A 19,618-nucleotide genomic window follows, 5' to 3' on the forward strand; every position below is an offset into this window, starting at 1 on the left:
GAGCATCCTCATGAAATACTGTACAGTCAGCTCTGGTTCTTAAACAGCATCTGTGTTTGAAATGATCAGCAAACGAATAATCACCTGGCAACACTTCCTGGCTGTCCTTACACCATTACACCTTTACAAAGGCAAAACATTCAGCTCTCCAGTGAACAGTCAGTGGTGGGATATTATGACTGTTTGATATAGTTAAGTCACGAAACAAGTACACAACACAAAAAGGTTTTAGATAGTGTCTTTTGGGAGAGAATGCCATCCTGAGGCGTTTTACAAGAGAAGAGCTATACTACAGCTTTTTACATATTTTATTTAATGGAGTCCAGGATGATTTCACCAAAGGAAACTGTCAGAGAAAGCTAAATAGTAAAGTAGAAAGATACAAAGAACTTTGTGTTTATCATGAGCAGTAAGCAGTGGTGACGTGCGGGTTACCAGACAGGTTTCTGATTCTGCAGGCTGAGTTATGTGCATCGTAGCTCAGGTTTCACTAGGTCTACACATTTCCTTGACTAGTACAGGTGAAACGTCCTGCCTCCAAGGAGCTGCAGGGGTGCTGGCCATTTCTTCACAGTGAATGCCACACAGATGGGCCAATGTACCTGAACTGCGTGCCACTGCTGTCAGCATCTGCTGGTGAGTTTGTTTTTTATTTATTACTAGGGGGCTTTGCCCCCTGCTCGCTTCACTTGCCAACCCCTGCTTTTGTTTTTCCGAAAACACCACTTTTAAGATTCTTTTTTTCTTTGAATTGTTGCTATTTCATTAGTTTCTCTTTTATTTCAGAACTTCTGTAAAAACAATATTTGGAATCTTTCGAGTCCCAATGTGCTGAATCTTTTAATGAGGTCAGTGAGACTTGTGTTTAATGACTTTGTACCATAATTCAGGATAGGTTTCTTTGTTTGGAATTTCAGCACAGAGAAAACGATCTTCCTCATCAGCAGTTAACAATTTTTTTTTGCAAAGTAACCAATAAATGCATGTGAGGTAAACTCCATTTTTGAAATTCTCTGACTTAAACTTCAAAGCCTTACAATATTTACATACTTCTGACATATCACCTGTGTCCATATATTTGATCTCTATTCGCCCTTTCGTTATTTCTCCGAGTAATAATTTCTCTTTCTTTTCGCTAATGCGATCTTTACTTTCTTTGTTTTGACACTGTCGTTTTTTTCTGCTTTCATATTCTGTATCTTGCGCTGCATGTGTTTCGTGCCTACTTTATTTTGAGTTTTTTTGAATTCCAGTTTTCATTATTTCTATCCTGTTCCGCATGTGTTTGCCCCCCTTGTTTTTTAACCTCTTTATGACATTTTCCTTTGTTTTCTACTCTTCTCTTTTTTTTCTGACCTCGCTTTGTCCTACTTTTTCTCAATGAAACCTGGTCCGTGGTGATTATTTTCCCTTTATTGAATAATAATTTCCGTTTGTTTGCGCTACTGCAATCTTTACTTTCTTTTTTTGATACTTTCTAATTTTCCTGCTTTCATATTCTTTAACTTTCTCCACATGTGTATTGCACCCACATTTTTTTTTGAGCCTTTCAAATTCCACTGCTTTCCTAATCTCTAACCTGCTCTGCATGTGTATAGTGCCAACATTTGTGAACGTCTTTATGTAGTTCTACTTTGTCTTTTACTCTGTCTTTTAATTCTGAGCCAGATTGGACATGGTTTTTTTTTTCTCGACTCCACTTGTTCCGGGCTGATAATTGCTTTCCTTATTTTCTGAATTTGCAACTAGATTCTTCTTTTTCTTTTTTTTCTCTCCAACACTTTTGAATCTCTTTTCTTTGCGTTGCTCTTTCGTCTTCGCTTAGTCGTCTACATTTCATTTATAACGTATTGTCCTTATACGCTTTATATGTGCTGAGAGCCCTGGATCTGTGTGTGCTCAAACCCTTTGCACGACTGAGTGTTTTGCTACCCGTGGTCTTATTTGATATTGGTTGTAAGTAGGGCATGTCTTGCAAGAATCTCATGTTCTACGTCATCACGAGACGGTCCTGGGTCAATCTCTTGTCACAAAGTCTCATGTTTAAGTTCCCCGTGAGACGCTCCATGGCCAATCTCTTTCGTCTTGTGGGTCTTTTAAGTGTCTTCCGTGATCTTCACATGAAGATCACATCTCGTCTCTCTAGTGTTTCTCTCCAGGATTTTTTTATAATAGAGAGATATATTGTTAGAGTAAAGCTAAACATCAAAAGAATCTCAAATGAGTGTCTTGAGTGAATATAAAATTTTATTATTAACCTACAAAGCTTTAAATGGCCTCACACTGGACTACATCACTGACATTCTCCATCACTACACTCTTGTTTGCCCTCTGATTCCAGAAATCTTGTTGTACCCTATACTAACCTGCTCTCTATGGGTTTCAGGGGCTTCAGCTGTACATCGCCCAGACTTTGGAATGATCTCACTAAATTAATTAGATCAGCTGACTCCATTCATTCTTTTTAAAAACAACTTAAAACTCATCTGTTCAGGAAGGCTTTTAACTTCACCTGACATTCTGCCTCCTCTTTCAGTCTTCCACTCTGTCCAGATGCTCAGAATACAGTAATTTGTGCGTGTGTTATATCACAAATTATATTATTTGCTAGGCTTTTAGTATTTTACTCTGGTTTATTGGCTTTCATTCTGTTTAATGCTTTGTGTACCCTGTATCTACCTGTTTAAGTGTTCTGTTTGGGAAACATTTATATCCAATGTTACATATACCTGCTGTTCCTTTCTGAGACTGTTTGAAGGACCTTGAGCATGGGAAAGGTGCTATATAAATAAAATGTATTATTATTATTAGCATCAAAATTAAAATCCACAGCAGAGATCACAAGCAGGGTTGCATTTTAAAGGTCAAGCCTGAACTTAACTACAGTACTTTGAGTTTAGGCCAGAAATCATTTGGTCAAAGAATCTGAGAAGATTTACGAGTTGTTTTGAATTTGAAATTTTTGAAATTCTCAAAAATGGCAGTACAGTTTTTTTACAATAAATACTAATGATACACATAACTCCACTTCCCATTAGGATCTAATAAAGATGCATTATTTTCAGAGTAGGTTAATTCAAATGATCAAAAACTTCTCATTACTGTACACATGTAGTGTCAATGGTTGTTGCACTATGGATCAGAGTCACTGCCTAGTCACTTGTCTGCATAGTGTTTGTCAGTTCTCTCTTTGGGCATCATTTGCATAGAATTCACACTAAAACATGGCAGGCAGAAAAAAAAAATGTGTGTATGCACAAAAAAACTCAGGTGCATAAAAGTTAAGTACACTTCCCCTTTATAAATCCCAATCAATGTGAATTTTAATGCACATGCACACGCCTACAGCCTGACTCCTTCCAGAATTTTAAAAGAAGAAAACATATAAAAAAGAATTTAAAAAAAGAAGTGTTGAGATTAAAGTCAAAATATCAACTTTATCCTTGAATTTTCCACTTTAATCTCGTAGTTTGTTTTGTCATTAAAGTAGAACGTCATAAAATTCATCTTAAAATCAATATTTTATTTACTAGAGTTTCTCAGATTCTATCGTAAGTAAAGTAGCATGTTAAATACTTCATACTCTAAGTGTTCTCCGACCTAGTCATTAATAGCTACATGCTGCCTAAACGGGCTTTCTCATGCGCCGACAGAAGCATGCAGGCAGTGATCTCCACAGAGAATACATTACATTCATGACATTACAGCTCTCTGAACATTTTAGAATACTAAAATGTACACTTGATATCATTTTCATGAAGAAATGCATTAAAGCATGCATTAAACATGTGGGGGCACGGTAACGGTGAGCTGGCGCCCTGTCCAGAATTTGTTTCTGCCTCACTTAAGATGCTTGCTGGAACATGCACAACCTTGGATGGAATAATTTATTGCAGCAGTACTGTGTGTGTCAAACGTACCAACCACAAATTCCTGTCTTTCTGTTTTCTTTCTACGCGTAACCAATCGATTCAGAATAAACGTCTGTAGTAAATGAAAAAACAGCTGGAAGCTTAGAATGATGATTTTTTAATGCTTCCCAGGAACATTGAAAATTTTTCATTGAACATTTTAATTATTCCATCCATCCATCCAGGGTCATGCCAGTCCGAGCACGCATAAAGCGCAAGACAGGAACAATCCCTGGATGGGGCGCCAGCTCATCACTACCACTACACCACCTTGCCCCCTTGTTTAATTATTAACAGTATACATTATTTCAATTAACTATTTATTTGTAAAATGTAATATACATACTTGTATGCATATTCTATGCATTTCTTTATAACAGTGATATCAAGTGTACATCCTAGTATTCTAACATCACACATCTCCAAGAGGATAGCTCCTGGAAATCTAAATTAACTTAGAAGCTAGTCATCATCATCTGTAAATGCACACTCTCTCTCTACTGAAATGAATTAAATTCCTTTATTGTCATTTTATTTTACAATGAGATTCAATATGCTCCTCCATAAACTTATTTTCCTATAAAATGATAAAATAATAATATGATAAAAAAAGAAAAACATACAATATGAAAACATAAGTACAATATACATGTGTATATAGTACAAATGGTTCATAAAGTGGCTCAGGTTGTGCAAAATTACAGTGAAGTAATTGTAATTGTATTGAAAGCACTTGATGGACTGATTGAGTGCGTTTATAGCTCTTGGGATGAAACTGTTTCTGAGTGTCTTATCTTGGTAGAGTAATGTATATTGCTCTACTTTCCCCTATTGTATTATTAGTATGTAGCCTTAGAATGCCTAATCTCACAGACTTACCACTGTTTATAAGGTATAGCAGAATACCCGCGCTTCGCAGCGAGAAGTAATGTGTTAAAGAAGTTATGAAAAAGAAAAGGAAAAATTTTAAAAATAACATAACATGATTGACAATGTAATTGTGTTGCCATTGTCATAAGTGTTGCTGGCATATATATATATATATATTATATATATATATACACACATACACACACATAAACATACAGTTCTGATCAAAAGTTTAAGACCACTTGAAAAATGGCAAAAAATCATATTTTGCATGGTTGGATCTTAACAAGGTTCCAAGTAGAGCTTCAACATCGGGACTGTATATATACACAGAGATATATATATATATACATATATATATATACATATATATATATATATATATATACACATATATATATACACATATATATATACATACACATATATATATACACATACACATATATATATACACATATATACACATATATATATATATATATATATATATATATATATATACACACATATATATACATATATATATATATACATATATATATATATATACATATAGTATAGTATAGTATATATAGTAACAGACTGAGGAGGAGACAGCACAAAGGTTTGGGGTTTTCCGGCCCTGTATATTGTCTAGAATCCACAATAAATGAAAAATATGGTCTGAGTCATAAACCAATAAACAGTTCATAAGCGCGACCCCAAGCATGGCGTCTGCGGCCATTTTAAAGAGGAGGAGCTGGAAGTGGAGGAATGCTGGGAAGGAACCGTGAGGGAGGATGGGATCACTGACGTCAGGGAAAATGGCGGAGGAAGGGCGGAAGTAGACGTAGTGAGGGCAAAACTGGCTTATGGCGGCGGAGCGTCTTTTTTCCTGTAAAGAAGCACAGGGAGAAAGTTAGTACCCTGCCATTCCCTGCCGGCGAATGTCTTCCCAAGTGTGTCAAGATCCTTCCGCGGTCTCCGACTGGTGCGTGACATATATATATATATATATATATATATATATATATATATATATATATATATATATATATATATATATATATATACACATACATACATACATACATACATATATATACATATCTATATATATATTAGGGGTGGGACTCGATTAAAAAAATGTATCCAATTAATTAGAGGCTGTGTAATTATTAATCTTGATTAATCGTATGTAATCGCACACGTAAATTTGCCACCAATTCTCAAATGTTTTTTTTTTAATTTAAAAGGGTTTTAGTGGGCGATAGAATCAAATAATAGACATGGACATGAATATTGTAAACTCAAGCTCTTTTAATTTCTGTAAAAAAAAAATAATGCTTTTAAACTGCATTTCAATTCAAAACAGAAACAAAAATATCTCTGGCTAAAATTGGCCAGACTTAAAAATAAAGTGGTATTTTAAGTAGTTTAAGTACATTTTCAAAATGGTATTGTCTTTAAATAATAATAACCAAAATTTCAACATAAAGTGCAGTGCATTTCTTAAAAAAATAAGTCAGAAACATAAAAGGTAATTTGACCAGCTTCATCTTTAAACTCTGAGTAACCTTAGCCAAAATTATTTTGTACATTAGGCTAAAACAGTGTGATCATTGAACATTTTGTAATTAGATGTAATTAGAATTACTAACGGTCACGGAAGTCCAATGATCCCCAGTAAGAGCCACAAAGTCCGCTTTCTGTAATGCATCTAATTTTGCTTGCTTTTCAGTGTGCACAAAACCATGCTTTTATCAAGGCTTCGCTCGGGTAGTCTTTTGAAATGAATTTTTCCTCCGATCAGTCGTAGGAACGCGCTTTATTCCGACTCTAACATTTTTGTAGCTCTGATGTGTGCATCAGTGTAATCAATCTACCAGGAAATCATGCATTGACAAAAGTTCCCCTTTGCTTGGAATTGAAAGTGTGATTAAATGCGTTATTTTTTTTTTAACACGTTATGGAGTACATGCATCAAAACTTCTCAGCTGTGCTTGTGCTAAGAAAAGGAAACATTTTAAAAATAACGTAACTTGATTGTGAATGTAATAGTTTTGTGACCGTTATGAGTGTTGCTGTCATCAAGGATTTGATTATAATTTCTTTCAATCAGGTTCGTATTTGGACAGTTTGCACAAAACCACGCTTTTATCAAGGCTTCCGTCGGGTAGCCTTTTGAAATGAAATTTGCCTCCAATCAGTCTTAGGAACACGCTTTGTATCAATCTATACTAATAAAAGGCAAAGCCCTCACTGACTGACTCACTCACTCACTGACTCACTTATCACTAATTCTCCAAGTTCCCATGTAGGTAGAAGGCTGAAATTTGGCAGGCTCATTCCTTACAGCTTACTTACAAAAGTTAAGCAGGTTTCATTTTGAAATTCTACGCGTAACGGTCATAATGGTCAACAACGTCCGCCATATTGAACTTTCTTATTCATGGACCCATCTTCACGAAATTTGGTAGGCGGCTTCCCTGCGTTAACCAAAACCGATGTACGTACTTATTTCGGTGGTATGACGCCATTGTCGGCCGCCATATTGAATTTTCCAACGTCACCAATTTTCAAACTTCCCGTGTAGGTAGAAGGCTGACCCCATCTTCACGAAATTTGGTAGGTGGCTTCCCGGCGCTAGCCAAAACCGATGTACATACTTATTTCGGTGGTATGACGCCATTGTCGGCCGCCATATTGAATTTTCCAAACGTCACTAATTCTCCAACTGCCCGTGTAGGTAGAAGGCTGAAATTTGGCAGGCCCATTCCTTACAGCTTACTTAAAAAAGTTAAGCAGGTTTCATTTCAAAATTCTACGCGTAACGGTCATAACGGTCGACAACGTCCGCCATATTGAACTTTCTTATTCATGGCCCTATCTTCACGAAATTTGGTAGGCAGCTTCCCTGCGCTAACCAAAACCAATGTACATACTTATTTCGGTGGTATGATGCCACTGTCAGCCGCCATATTGAACTTTCCAACGTCACTAATTCTCCAACTTCCCGTGTAGGTAGAAGGCTGAAATTTGGCAGGCCCATTCCTTACAGCTTCCTTACAAAAGTTAAGCAGGTTTCATTTCGAAATTCTTATTGTAACGGTCATAACGGTCAACAACGTCCGCCATATTGAACTTTCTTATTCATGGACCCATCTTCACGAAATTTGGTAGGCGGCTTCCCTCCGCTAACCAAAACCGATGTACGTACTTATTTCGGTGGTATGACGCCATTGTCGGCCGCCATATTGAATTTTCCAAACGCCACTAATTCTCCAACTGCCCGTGTAGGTAGAAGGCTGAAATTTGCAAGGCTCATTCCTTACAGCTTACTTACAACAATTAAGCAGGTTTCATTTCGAAATTGTCCGCGTAACGGTTATAACGGTCAACAACGTCCGCCACGTTGAACTTTCTTATTTACGGCCCCATCTTCACGAAATTTGGTAGGTGGCTTCCCTTAGCTAACCGAAACCAATGTACGTGCTTATATTAGTGATATGATGCCACTGTCAGCCGCCACATTGAATTTTCCAACATCACTAATTCTCCAACTTCCCGTATAGGTAGAAGGCTGAAATTTGCAAGGCTCATTCCTTACAGCTTACTTAGAAAAGTTAAGCAGGTTTCATTTGCGTACATATATATACGTCCATAGCCTGCAGCTCGGTAACCGTTTGAGGCGGCGGGTCCCCCATCCCAACGCCTCCCACGTTGTTGGCTGCCTGCCTATATAAGGCTGTCCGTTGCTCCGGTCTCTACATTCCCTTCCTTGCTTCGCCACGGGATTCACGTCTCCCTACTGATAACTACAGCCTTTTTATTTAATCCACGGCTTCTCCGCTGTTTTATTGTTCGTTTATTACAATTATAGTTATTGTGTAGGTACTGTATTTTAGACTTACTTTAAAATTCCTCAGGTACCCATTTCCTTTATCATTCCAACCGTACCCCCATTAACATGTCTATCGAGGTGATCACCATCGATCAAAGAACTGTCACTTACCGTGTGGTTTCCATGCCCGGAGATGGCACCTACCTTTTCCATTCTCTTTGTTACATATTGCACGGCCATATCAGGCTCACTCTTGATATCCGGAGGAACATTGTGTCTTATGTATTGAATGACTGGGACAGGTTCATGGTGTGGATTGATGACGGCACAGGAGATAATTATACTACACAGGAGCACTATAAGAGTGAAATGCTTAAGCCCTTCACCTATGGATCTGCATGTGAGTTGATGGCTGCCGCTGAATTGTTCGGTTGTCGCTTTCAAGTGTACCGAAATGGCCAAATATTTTACATCTTTCGACAACCGCCAATGCCTCTAAAACATCTTAGATTCACAGGTGACAAAACAATTACATTGACGATCAAGTTATGTTATTTTGAAAATGTTTCCTTTTCTTTTTCATTACTTCTTTAACACACTACTTCTCTGCTGCGAAGCGCGGGTATTTTTCTAGTTATTCATAAAGCTTCAATTGGTTATCTGTCTTTCTGCGTTAACCGCATATTTTTATACGTCTCAAACCAAGGGGGTGCGAGGGTAAAATGAATCGGGAAGCGCGTGTACATACTCAGTGCACCCCCCTCGGGAATCGAACCTCGGATGTCGGCGCTAGAGGCAAAGCCTCTACTATTGCGCCACGGCGTGTGGCTTGTCTATTTGAGAGTATGTAGATCGGGGTATATTCATACATATATATATACCCGCGCTTCGCAGCGGAGAAGTAGTGTGTTAAAGAAGTTATGAAAAAGAAAAGGAAACATTTTAAACAAAGGGAACATTTTAAAAATAACGTAATATGATTGTCAATATACAGTACAGTAATTGTTTTGTGAGTGTTATGAGTGTTGCTGTCATCAAGGATTTGATTATCATTATTTCTTTCAATCAAGTTCGTATTTGGAGGATAAGTTGTGTTCAAGTTACATTCCGTGTTTGTCAACCGTTGTAAAGATAACAGGTTTCATTCATTGATTCGTTTCTTACTGCATCAATAAGCAGCTCGTCTTCCTCTTTATCTGAGACGTGACACACTGCATGCACGGGTTTTTTTTACACTGTCTTCCTTTAGCTGGACATTGACTTTTTCCCCCGTGTGCTTTATTTCCGCAGTAGCTGCACTTATGAATATGCTTGTATGTATCACACGCTTCATATTTTTTTTGCTGCCTTCTCAATTGTGTAATTCGGTTTTTGTTCAGCACTCTTTGGAACTGTTGCTTTTTGTCTGTGCACTGCGTCATTTCATGTGAGCCGCTCGGTGTACATGCATCAAAGGTTCACAGCTGTGCTGGTGCCATCTCGTGCAATGTCCACGGCTGTATTTAAGGTTAGCTAAGACCCGGCACTTAAAATGTTCTCTCGCAGTTTCGCTGAGTTTCTGCCAGACACCACCCTGGCCATCTCATCTTCCTCTGCATAAGCACAGTCCTTCACCCGTGAATATTTAGCGGCAGTGTTTCTATTGGATTGCTGCTGACGGACGACCTTATATGGGCAGGCACTAAATTACGTGGGAGGCGTAACTCCGCCTCCCACGGGCATCGAGCAGAAGTCTATTATAGTATATGGATGAAAAAATAGGTTCCAGTTATGACCATTACGCATAGAATTTCAAAATGAAATCTGCCCAACTTTTGTAAGTAAGCTGTAAGGAATGAGCCTGCCAAATTTCAGCCTTCTACCTACACGGGAAGTTGGAGAATTAGTGATGAGTCAGTGAGTCAGTGAGTGAGTGAGTCAGTGAGGGCTTTGCCTTTTATTACTATAGATTATTGTATATAACTTATCCCCACCTTCCCTTCTATATCTATAACCTCAGGCAATTAGATGTAGTAAAAAGACAAGCAGGAGTTAAGTTACATATAAAATAATGTATTATTGAAAATATTCATAAATAACAAAATGCAAAGTACATTTGAATATTGGCAACCATACAACCTAATAAAATGGTGATGTGTAACTCAGGTGGCACACAGACTTGTAGTTACTTAAAATGTCTCTAGTTAAGGCATCATTGGTGCTCAACTTTCAGTCACATGTCTATTCAATATGTCTGCTGAGCTGTGCTCTTCATTGTGTTGTCTTCATCAGTTCATGGTGTGATGGTCTTCATCAGTTGTTAACAAGAGAAAGATACTTCTACATCATCACAGGTTAGCAAGAGAGATGCAAACAGACTTAGTCATGGGGGGGGGTAAACACTAAATTACATTGCTTTGCCTAAATTACAAATAAAGACATACAAAATATTTATCAAGTTATACAGTATGTAAAATCTCACATCACAACACTCCACCCCGATGAATGTTTTGTACAATGTCTTTATAAACAGTCTTAATTGTTTAAAGAGTCTGATGCATAACTTGTGCTTTGATTGGCAGTATTTGCTCTCCCAGTGTTAAAAGTTTTCCGTGACCATTTGTCCTTTACATATCTTCTTTATTTCAAAGACAATCAGAAGAATGTGAATCTGTTTCTGATGATGTGGATCTGCTCCAGCTTGCGTCAACTCTTTTTGTAGCCTTCATACGTCATCAGATCTGGTGGTTCAAAATGAGACAAGTCCACACCTTCCACTAAACTAGCCCACTGCAATTTAAGTCTATTGTGTGAATTCTTAATCTGTACTGGTTTGTGTCTAACTGCTAATTAGACCCCTGCCCCAAACTATCTGTTTAAGCATATGCAGCTATACAATTAATATCAAAATTTGAAAGGTAACATACCACAGGTGCCAGTACAACCACTTCTGCCCAAGTGAGAGCCCATGTGCCACTACATAAACTGTTCACAAACCAACATTTGTGGCCCCTCTGCACACATTTGGGGTTGACTTAGTTGCCTCTTGTGCTTTCCTACCCATGGTGCAACTCTTGAATGCCATCAGCCTTTACCCGTATAGGCTGGCATCACCACCATGAGATATCATAGCTATGCAACTTATCATTCCCCCTGTAGGCCACCCCTAGAGTTGTTTGATCACCATATGCATACTCGATGTGCTAAACACCTCAGTTCAGAATTGGCCCACTGGTCCTCTGTTTGTACCACAGCTGACAACCTCAGCAGGGCTTCCGTATTTTCCCAATTAAAACTATACCTAAACATCAGAGCCCATATGTCTTGCAAATGTATCAGCCGCACCTGCTTTTCTGAAAGTTCACCAATTTTCTTAGTATACATTTTCCTTAATAATAGTATTAATTATATTAATTATCCCACTTAATTAATTAATAAATACTCAGAATGTATACTTTATGAACCCAAAATTAATCCCCTTATTTTGGTGTTCTTAACTGGTTTGTTCAGTTTCCACCCCTTGGAGTATAAATTTTCTGCAGTAATGAACAAACCTTTCCTTTTAAACTATAGCTATTGTGACTAGTCCTGTTATTGTATGACTTGTGGACTTGTTACTCACTTAAACCCCAGTAAGTGTCTTTTCCTTGCTGTCTCTTCAGTTCTTCTTCATGTCTTTGTCTTTAGTCTTTGCATGTTGTCTTTAGGCAGGTCTGTAGGTAGGTCTGCAAAATGGAAGGTGACAAAGCAGTTTCTGTCCATCTCATTTTTTTGGTTTGCCGACCTGGTGCCAACACTCAAACTTTGCTTCTAGACATTCATTGGAACAGTTTAGCCGCTAGTGCCATGCTACTCCAATGTGCCAATGGTAACCCAGTCTCCTGCATGGATTTTACTCTGCTAATTGCCTTCACTATATATTACCTGCACCAACCCAAAGTCCATAAAAACCTTACAATAGAAGTAGCACTATTGCAAAAGGCCAGAAAATTGAAACAGAAATAACTGTTTTCCCTTTCCTGTCTTCCTGTGATACCCTTTTATTTTTTTTTTCATTGCCTGTGTGTCCTTTTTTATTTTATGGTAACTGCTACCTGAAAGTGTGGGCTAAAACCTCTCCAGAATCCAAGTGCCAGATCCAGCATCGCTCCTAAAACTGACCTGTGTTCTTTACTCAAGACCAGCTCACTTTTGTCCATTTTATTGCATGGAAATTCACAGGCTGTCTTTTTAAACAACTGGTCAGTCAGGTTTCGAATTACTGAACCTAAGTGTGTGTGCTTTTCAATTACTGCTGGCGCCAGCACAGATGTTAGGACCCTCACACCCCTGTGTATTCCTGGCTTGCTGGCTGAGCTTCCTGCTGTACCATCCCCCATCCTTTGTTCTTTGGCTTGTCCTGATCCATTCAAACCAACTCCTAAACTGGTGCACTTTTTTCCTAACTCAGTCATTCTTGCACTAATACTTTCAGACCTTTCACACACAAGCACTTGAATCCCTTTCATTTCCACTGTTCCTTGTTTAAATTCCACACTTTCTTTACTCAGTATCCTTAAGCCATTATCCAGTTCATACCCTCAATTCAACAATTGTCATTCACACTCACCAGCTTCTCTGCCTTCTATCTGATCTCTTTGTCCTAAATCAAATTTCAATGCAGCACTGGTTACCTTTCCTAACAGTGGTGAAATATCTATTGGTGTAGCATGTTCTTTAAATACTGGACAGACTTCAGAATTACCTGGAGATTGTGGTGTAGTGGAGAATAATGGAAGAAAACATCCTTGCTGTTTTCCCTTCCTTTCATCCCTCTCCTTTTCCTCACACTCACATTCCCACTGTTTATCTGAGCACTCATCTGTCTCATGTAAGTCACCCACCCATGTTTTAAGGTTACTATTACCCTAACTTTCACCATGGGTGGTTTTCTCTCTTTGTTTCCCCTGCTTTATGTGCTTTCCACTTCAGCAGTGGGTGTTCTACATGCTAACACTTCACAATTATCACACCAACTGTTACATCTTTCAAAACTCTCACACAACATTCCATTTTCACTTTCATTCACTTTGCTATTTTCTTCCTCATCATGATCTTCCTTATTACCAATAATACAAGCTAGTAAACCTCTTATAACAGCAGCTGTCTTCTTTAAACCTGATCTCTGTTTTCTTGCTTTTAATCCTTCCAGCCCCCTTCCATTTTGTGGCACACTCAGCTCAGCTTCTGCTTTCTCTACCTGAACTACAGGTTTCCTAACTTTAGTCGCTTGCCCCTGCCACTCCACTGGAAGATGGCTGACTTTAAAATGAACTTAGGCATTTCTGAGTCTACAATTTTACTCTAATACAATGTGCCAAATTCGTTATGGGTTGGCCTACTTTTGCCCCTGTAAGCAAATATACACATACATACACAAAGATTCTAAACAAATAAGTACCATATGAATGACGAATGCATGTCCCATCACTCCCTAGCACTTTAATTAGGGACTCACTACGACCAGCACTAACAAACATGTGGGTGTCCTTGTGACACACATGAAGACTCTACACTTTATTGGTTATATTACATTCAGCAACCAAACAATGTTTTACTTCCACTGCATTTGTACACTGGGTGCCATAAAATTCACATACATAAACAAACACATACATCAAAACAGTATTTGCAAACAGGGTTCAAAACATGGTTACCCCAAAATCCTACCGGACTACGCCAATTGGGTCACTGCTTTTTGCAGGTGATGTTGTCCTGTTTGCTTCATTAGGTCTTGATCGTCAGCTCTCTCTGGATCGGTTTGCAGTCGAGTGTGAAGCGGCTGGGATGGGAATAAGAACCTCCAAATCCGGGACCATGGTTCTCAGCCAGAAAAGAGTGGAGTGTCTCTCAGGATTGGGAGCGAGATCCTGCCCCAAGTGGAGGAGTTCAAGTATCTTGGGGTCTTATTCCCGAGTAAGGGAAGAATAGAGTGGGAGATCGACAGGCGGATCGGTGAGGCATCCACAGTGATGTGGGCTCTGCATCGGTCTATCGTGGTGAAAAAGGAGCTGAGCCGAAAGGCAAAGTTCTCAATTTACTGGTTGATCTACGTTCCTACCCTCACCTATGGTCATGAGCTATGGGTAGTGACCGAAAGAACGAGATTGCAAATACAAGTGGCTGAAATGAGTTTCCTCCGCAGAGTGTTTGGGCTTTCCCATAAAGATAGGGTGAGAAGCTCAGTCATCCAGGAGGGGCTCAGAGTAGAAGCGCTGCTCCTCCGCATCGAGAGGAATCAGATGAGGTGGCTCGGGCATCTGATCAGGACGCCTCCTGGACGCCTCTCTGGTGAGGTGTTCCGGGCACATCTAAATCGGAAGGAAGCCCAGGGGAAGACTCAGGACACACTGGAATGCCTCGGAATCCCCTCAGAAGAGCTAGAAGAAGTGGCCAGGGGGTGGGTAGTCTGGGCATCTCTGCTCAAGCTGCTGCCCCCGCGACCCGATCTTGGATAAGCTGAAGAGGATGGATGTATTGTTAAGTTCTTGAGTTTCTTTTGACATTTGTTTAATAGCTCACCTTTTTCTGTAGACTTTGCTTTCCTAATTGCATGTTGACAATGATAATTAAAAACAAGCAGATCAGAAACAGGGGCTAATGACACAAAATGATGAAAGGTTTGCAACCAGAAATTTTAAAACTGGGTTTGCTAAATTTTAATGGAATGTAGCAAATATTTATGTATGGATGATTATCAGTGCCAACATTAAATGTGTGTCAGCTCTGTTGCATTGCATATATATGGACATGGTTAAGTTAATTTTGGCACAGTTTTATCATGCCATTATTAAATAGATATCAACCAATTGCTTTCCATTACAGAGCAAAATACAGTGTTTTGTGTCAGTTTAAAATGCAATACAAAAGCATACAGCAATGCAATTCACGTCCTAGATCGCACATCACAACTAAAAGCAAAGCAATGTATTGAATTTCACTTAGTCGCTATTGCAAGTGTTTTGTATTTCAATTTAAAACCCACATTAATCATGCCAAAATTAATGCCAAAATGTCATTAAATGGCCAATCATCCTGAAAAGGTGGGACAAGGGGTATCAACAGTAGGGGTAAGAGTTGGTCTACTTCTAAAAATTTCTATGTCCTAACGACCACATAGGTTTTGTCAATCAGGATTGATAAACCAAAATGGTGAGAAATATGTTTTTTTTTTTCAGTATTGCTGAAGAAGTTCAATCTTATGTTAAGTTGTCTAAATAGTGTTTTATGCTTGCTTTATATCATATTATTCTTCAGAAAATCCCAAGCGATACATCAAAGAATTTACTAAGAGTCAGTACTGCCATCCCCATCTGCAGGTATTTATAAACAATATTTAGGGGAATATTGATATATGGGCGCTCCAGTTGATGAACTACATAATAAAATGCTGCAGCTGTTTGGGACATCAACTCTTGAATGCCATCTAAATATGTTACTGAAGCAGATGAAAACTCTTCTCCTGTTGCTGCTTATATTACCAAACTTGTAGCCTATTTAGTCACAATTCTTCATTTGATCTCCGCTAATCTTTCTAAATTTGACTGCTCAAGTTTCTCTCTCTTGTTTCTACAGTCTGTATGCTGAGAAGTCAGATTAACTTGGGCAACATCTGACTGCTGTGTTCTGTGGGAGCTAACATGGGTCACCGCAGCTCCAGGCTCATTGAGAATAACTGTATGATGTTCTCCAGGAGAAGAAGGACTGATGAGGATGTTGCTGCTCTGTCTGGTGATTAGACATTCATTTATTTGAATATCTCTCTATTATATAAAAAATCTTGGGATGAGACGTGACTTTCTCAGAGACACACTTTCACATCCTGTGAGACGAGACTTTGTGCCAAGAGATTTAAACACGCCCGGGCCCAGAAATAAAAGACAAAGAGTAGATGACAAAGTAAAATGTCGTAAAGAATTCAAAAACATTAGCGCGATAAACATGCAGAGCAGGTTAGAGATAATGGAAGTACGGCAATTCAAAAGTCTCGAAAAAATGATAGTAAAGATCACATTAGCACAAACGGAAATTACTCAGTGAAATAACGGAACAGTGAAAAGAGATCGAATATATTGTTCAGATTTAAACTTTAAGTCAGAGAGTTGTAGATCGTCTAATTCGTGTTGCCATCAGGGAAAAAATTGGTTGTTTGGTAAAATTGTATTCTCGCAACAGAAAATTTAAAATCCCGCGAGACAAGATTTTATGCAAAGAGATTTGGAAAATCTAAAAATTTACAATCAGGCACATGGTTCAATCATTTCTCATTTGTGTGAATACTATTGTCAGACACAGTTCGTATAGAGAGAAAGAAATGATATTCACTCATGGGTAGTTATACGTTGCGTTGTTACGATGTAATTCCAAACACAGAATCAAAATTCAATGCGATATTGACGAAAAGGTAAAAGCAAAAAGAGAATGTATGGACATAGGTGATATAACAGAAGTATGTAGATATTGTCTGACTTTAAACTTTAAGTCGGAGACTTGTAAATCTTCTAATTCATGTTGCAATCAGGGAAAAGGAGTGCTTTTTCCCCCAATGAAGTGGCGTATCCGCAAGAATGAAAATATTTGTTGTTTGGTGAAAGTGAATTCTACATATGTGTGTGGCAGAGATGCGAAGTTGTTGGCACAAAGCATAGGCAGGGAGGTTGGCGAATGAAGCGAGCAGGGGGCAAAGCCCGATAGTATCACTGAAAAATATTTATCTTCCCATTTCGAAAACTGTTTAAAATATGTACATAAGAGCTTTTAGATAACCAGTCTTTTTAATTTCAGCCATAAGTCTAATCAGTATATCTCACTCAGGGTCGTGAAGGGGGCACAGTTACACACAAACGCTCAGTTACACTGGACCACCAGAGAGCTGTCACATAAGCTTGTCTGCATATGTTCGGGATTTGAACAGAAACTTCAGCTCCTGGAGAAAATGTGCACACTTCATACAGATGGCTCACCAAGGCGAGAACCCAACTTTCAGGAGCTTTGAGGCAGCAACCTTTAATATGATTGCAGAACCTCCCCCATACAGCAAGATGAAATTACAGCTATTTGGAATTAAACCTTCACTCCCAAACATAAATCATGCCATTCATGCATCTTTTATGGACACCAGGAAGAAGCTGCATTGATTTCATTCTTCCTCCCATTGTCTCTAATTAAACAACATACACAAACCTTTGGGATGTAGAAGATAAACAAAATCTACTTCAACAAATCCATCCATCCATTATCCAACCTGCTATATCCTAACTGCAGGGTCACAGGGGTCTGCTGGAGCCAATCCCAGCCAATACAGGGCGTAAGGTAGGAAACAAACCCCGGGCAGGGTGTGCGCACACACACACACACACTTTAGAATCGCCAATGCACCTTACCTGCATGTCTTTGGACTGTGGGAGGAAACCGGAGCACCCAGAGGAAACCCACGCAGACACGGGGAGAACATGCAAACTCCACACAGGGAGGACCCGGGAAGCAAACCCGGGTCTCCTAACTGTGAGGCACCAGCGCTACCCACTGCGCCACCTTACTTCAATTAATGTCCTATATAATTAGAACACCCTGCTACCATAAATTCAAGGATCTTGTTAATGGAGGTAAGAATACACAAACAGACAAAGTGTAATTCTGTACCTTAAATGAAGCTGGAGGTACAACAGAGAAAAGACCACTGCTCAGTATCGAGTTGGCAAAAGCTTCATTTTCTTGTCCACTGCACAAATCTGGCCCTGATATTTTTGACAGTGTCTGACTGCTCATTTTAAACTTTATACTCCTGTAAGATGTACTGCAGTTCATTAAAAAGCTGAAGACACCTATTTTTAAACTTTAGTCTGCTAAACAATGGGGACTGTATATGGACTGGGTGATCCATTACTTTTAGAAAACTGTTTCTGTCTTCACCACTAAATACAGAGCTGAAGAAGAAGTTTTGTAAAGTTATCAGAACTTTACCTCATGAAGATCTCCTCACCCTCACTGAGTACTACAAGGCCCAGCTGGCATATGTGATGACATACGACATCACCAGCATCCTGCAGAACCTAGCCACCAAGCATATCCTCACCAATGACGAGGCCAAGGTAGGCATGTCTCATTGTCACTAGCATTGAATAGCTCATGGAGTGTGTGCTCTGGCATAGTTTATATTGGCATCAGCCACCCAACTCAGTCTGTTACTCCCTGACCTCAAGATGTTGGCAAGATAAAAAATAGCATTTGGTTGCTGTAGGTATCACAGTGAAGGGAGGTAATACATTTTGAGATTTCTGAAAAGATTCTACATTAATTAGTGGCCTATGCTATGTAAAGGAAGAGCATTTCATCAGCTTACTTTGTTTCTGATGTTCAACTTAATTTAAGCTAGCTGATAGTTTTCAGTCCCATTCAAAGATCTTGACTTTGGAGCCAACAAGCATCCCCACAACAACAAAGATCCTTTGTCCTATGGTCTTAGAAGCCTTATGTTTGTGAGTGTAGTGGAAATGGGGATAGAATATAAAGAACATTCCAGATATGACAACATATAATCAGCAAGTCAAGCAAGCAATGTCAGAATGTGTCTTCAGATTTCCAGTCCTTGTTTAGTCCTCCAGATCTTTATCATGTTGCTAAGTCATAACTGAAGTCAGATATATTAATACAGTTTTGTTCAGGTTTCCAAACCACTCCAACTAAGCCAGGGGCTGACCAGTTCTTTGATGTGAACCTGCACTGGATACTTTTATTATGCAGGTTGATTGGTGGTACTCGTAAGCTTGTTCTTTATGTCCCTCTTTATATTAATATTTTAACTTTTTTGCTCACAATGAACCTGCATGAAGTGTTATCACTTGTAGAGAATTGCTTCAAAATACAGACTTCAAACAAAATGGACACTTGAAAGCACAGACTTTCAAAAAATAGAATAAATCTCTCTATTATAAAAAATAGAGATGTGATCTTTTGAAGAGAGACAGAGAGACAGAAACACTTTCACGTCCCA

The 19,618-nt window shown here is 38.8% G+C and overlaps 1 protein-coding gene across 2 annotated transcripts in view; it reads left to right on the forward strand.

Annotated features, from left to right (window-relative positions):
- Positions 1-602: 602 nt before the first annotated feature.
- LOC120537567 (NACHT, LRR and PYD domains-containing protein 3-like) overlaps positions 603-19,618 on the forward strand; it is a 53,265-nt gene continuing 34,249 nt past the window's right edge. For both annotated transcript variants that reach the window (XM_039766598.1, XM_039766597.1), the window contains exons 1-3: positions 603-636; positions 16,201-16,356; positions 18,550-18,716. In XM_039766598.1, coding sequence (XP_039622532.1) covers positions 16,266-16,356; positions 18,550-18,716 — 258 coding nt within the window. In that variant the 5' untranslated portion in view covers positions 603-636; positions 16,201-16,265. The remainder of the gene's footprint in view (positions 637-16,200; positions 16,357-18,549; positions 18,717-19,618) is intronic.

The sequence above is a fragment of the Polypterus senegalus genome, chromosome 10 (assembly GCF_016835505.1).
Source record: "Polypterus senegalus isolate Bchr_013 chromosome 10, ASM1683550v1, whole genome shotgun sequence".
Taxonomy (NCBI): domain Eukaryota; kingdom Metazoa; phylum Chordata; class Cladistia; order Polypteriformes; family Polypteridae; genus Polypterus; species Polypterus senegalus.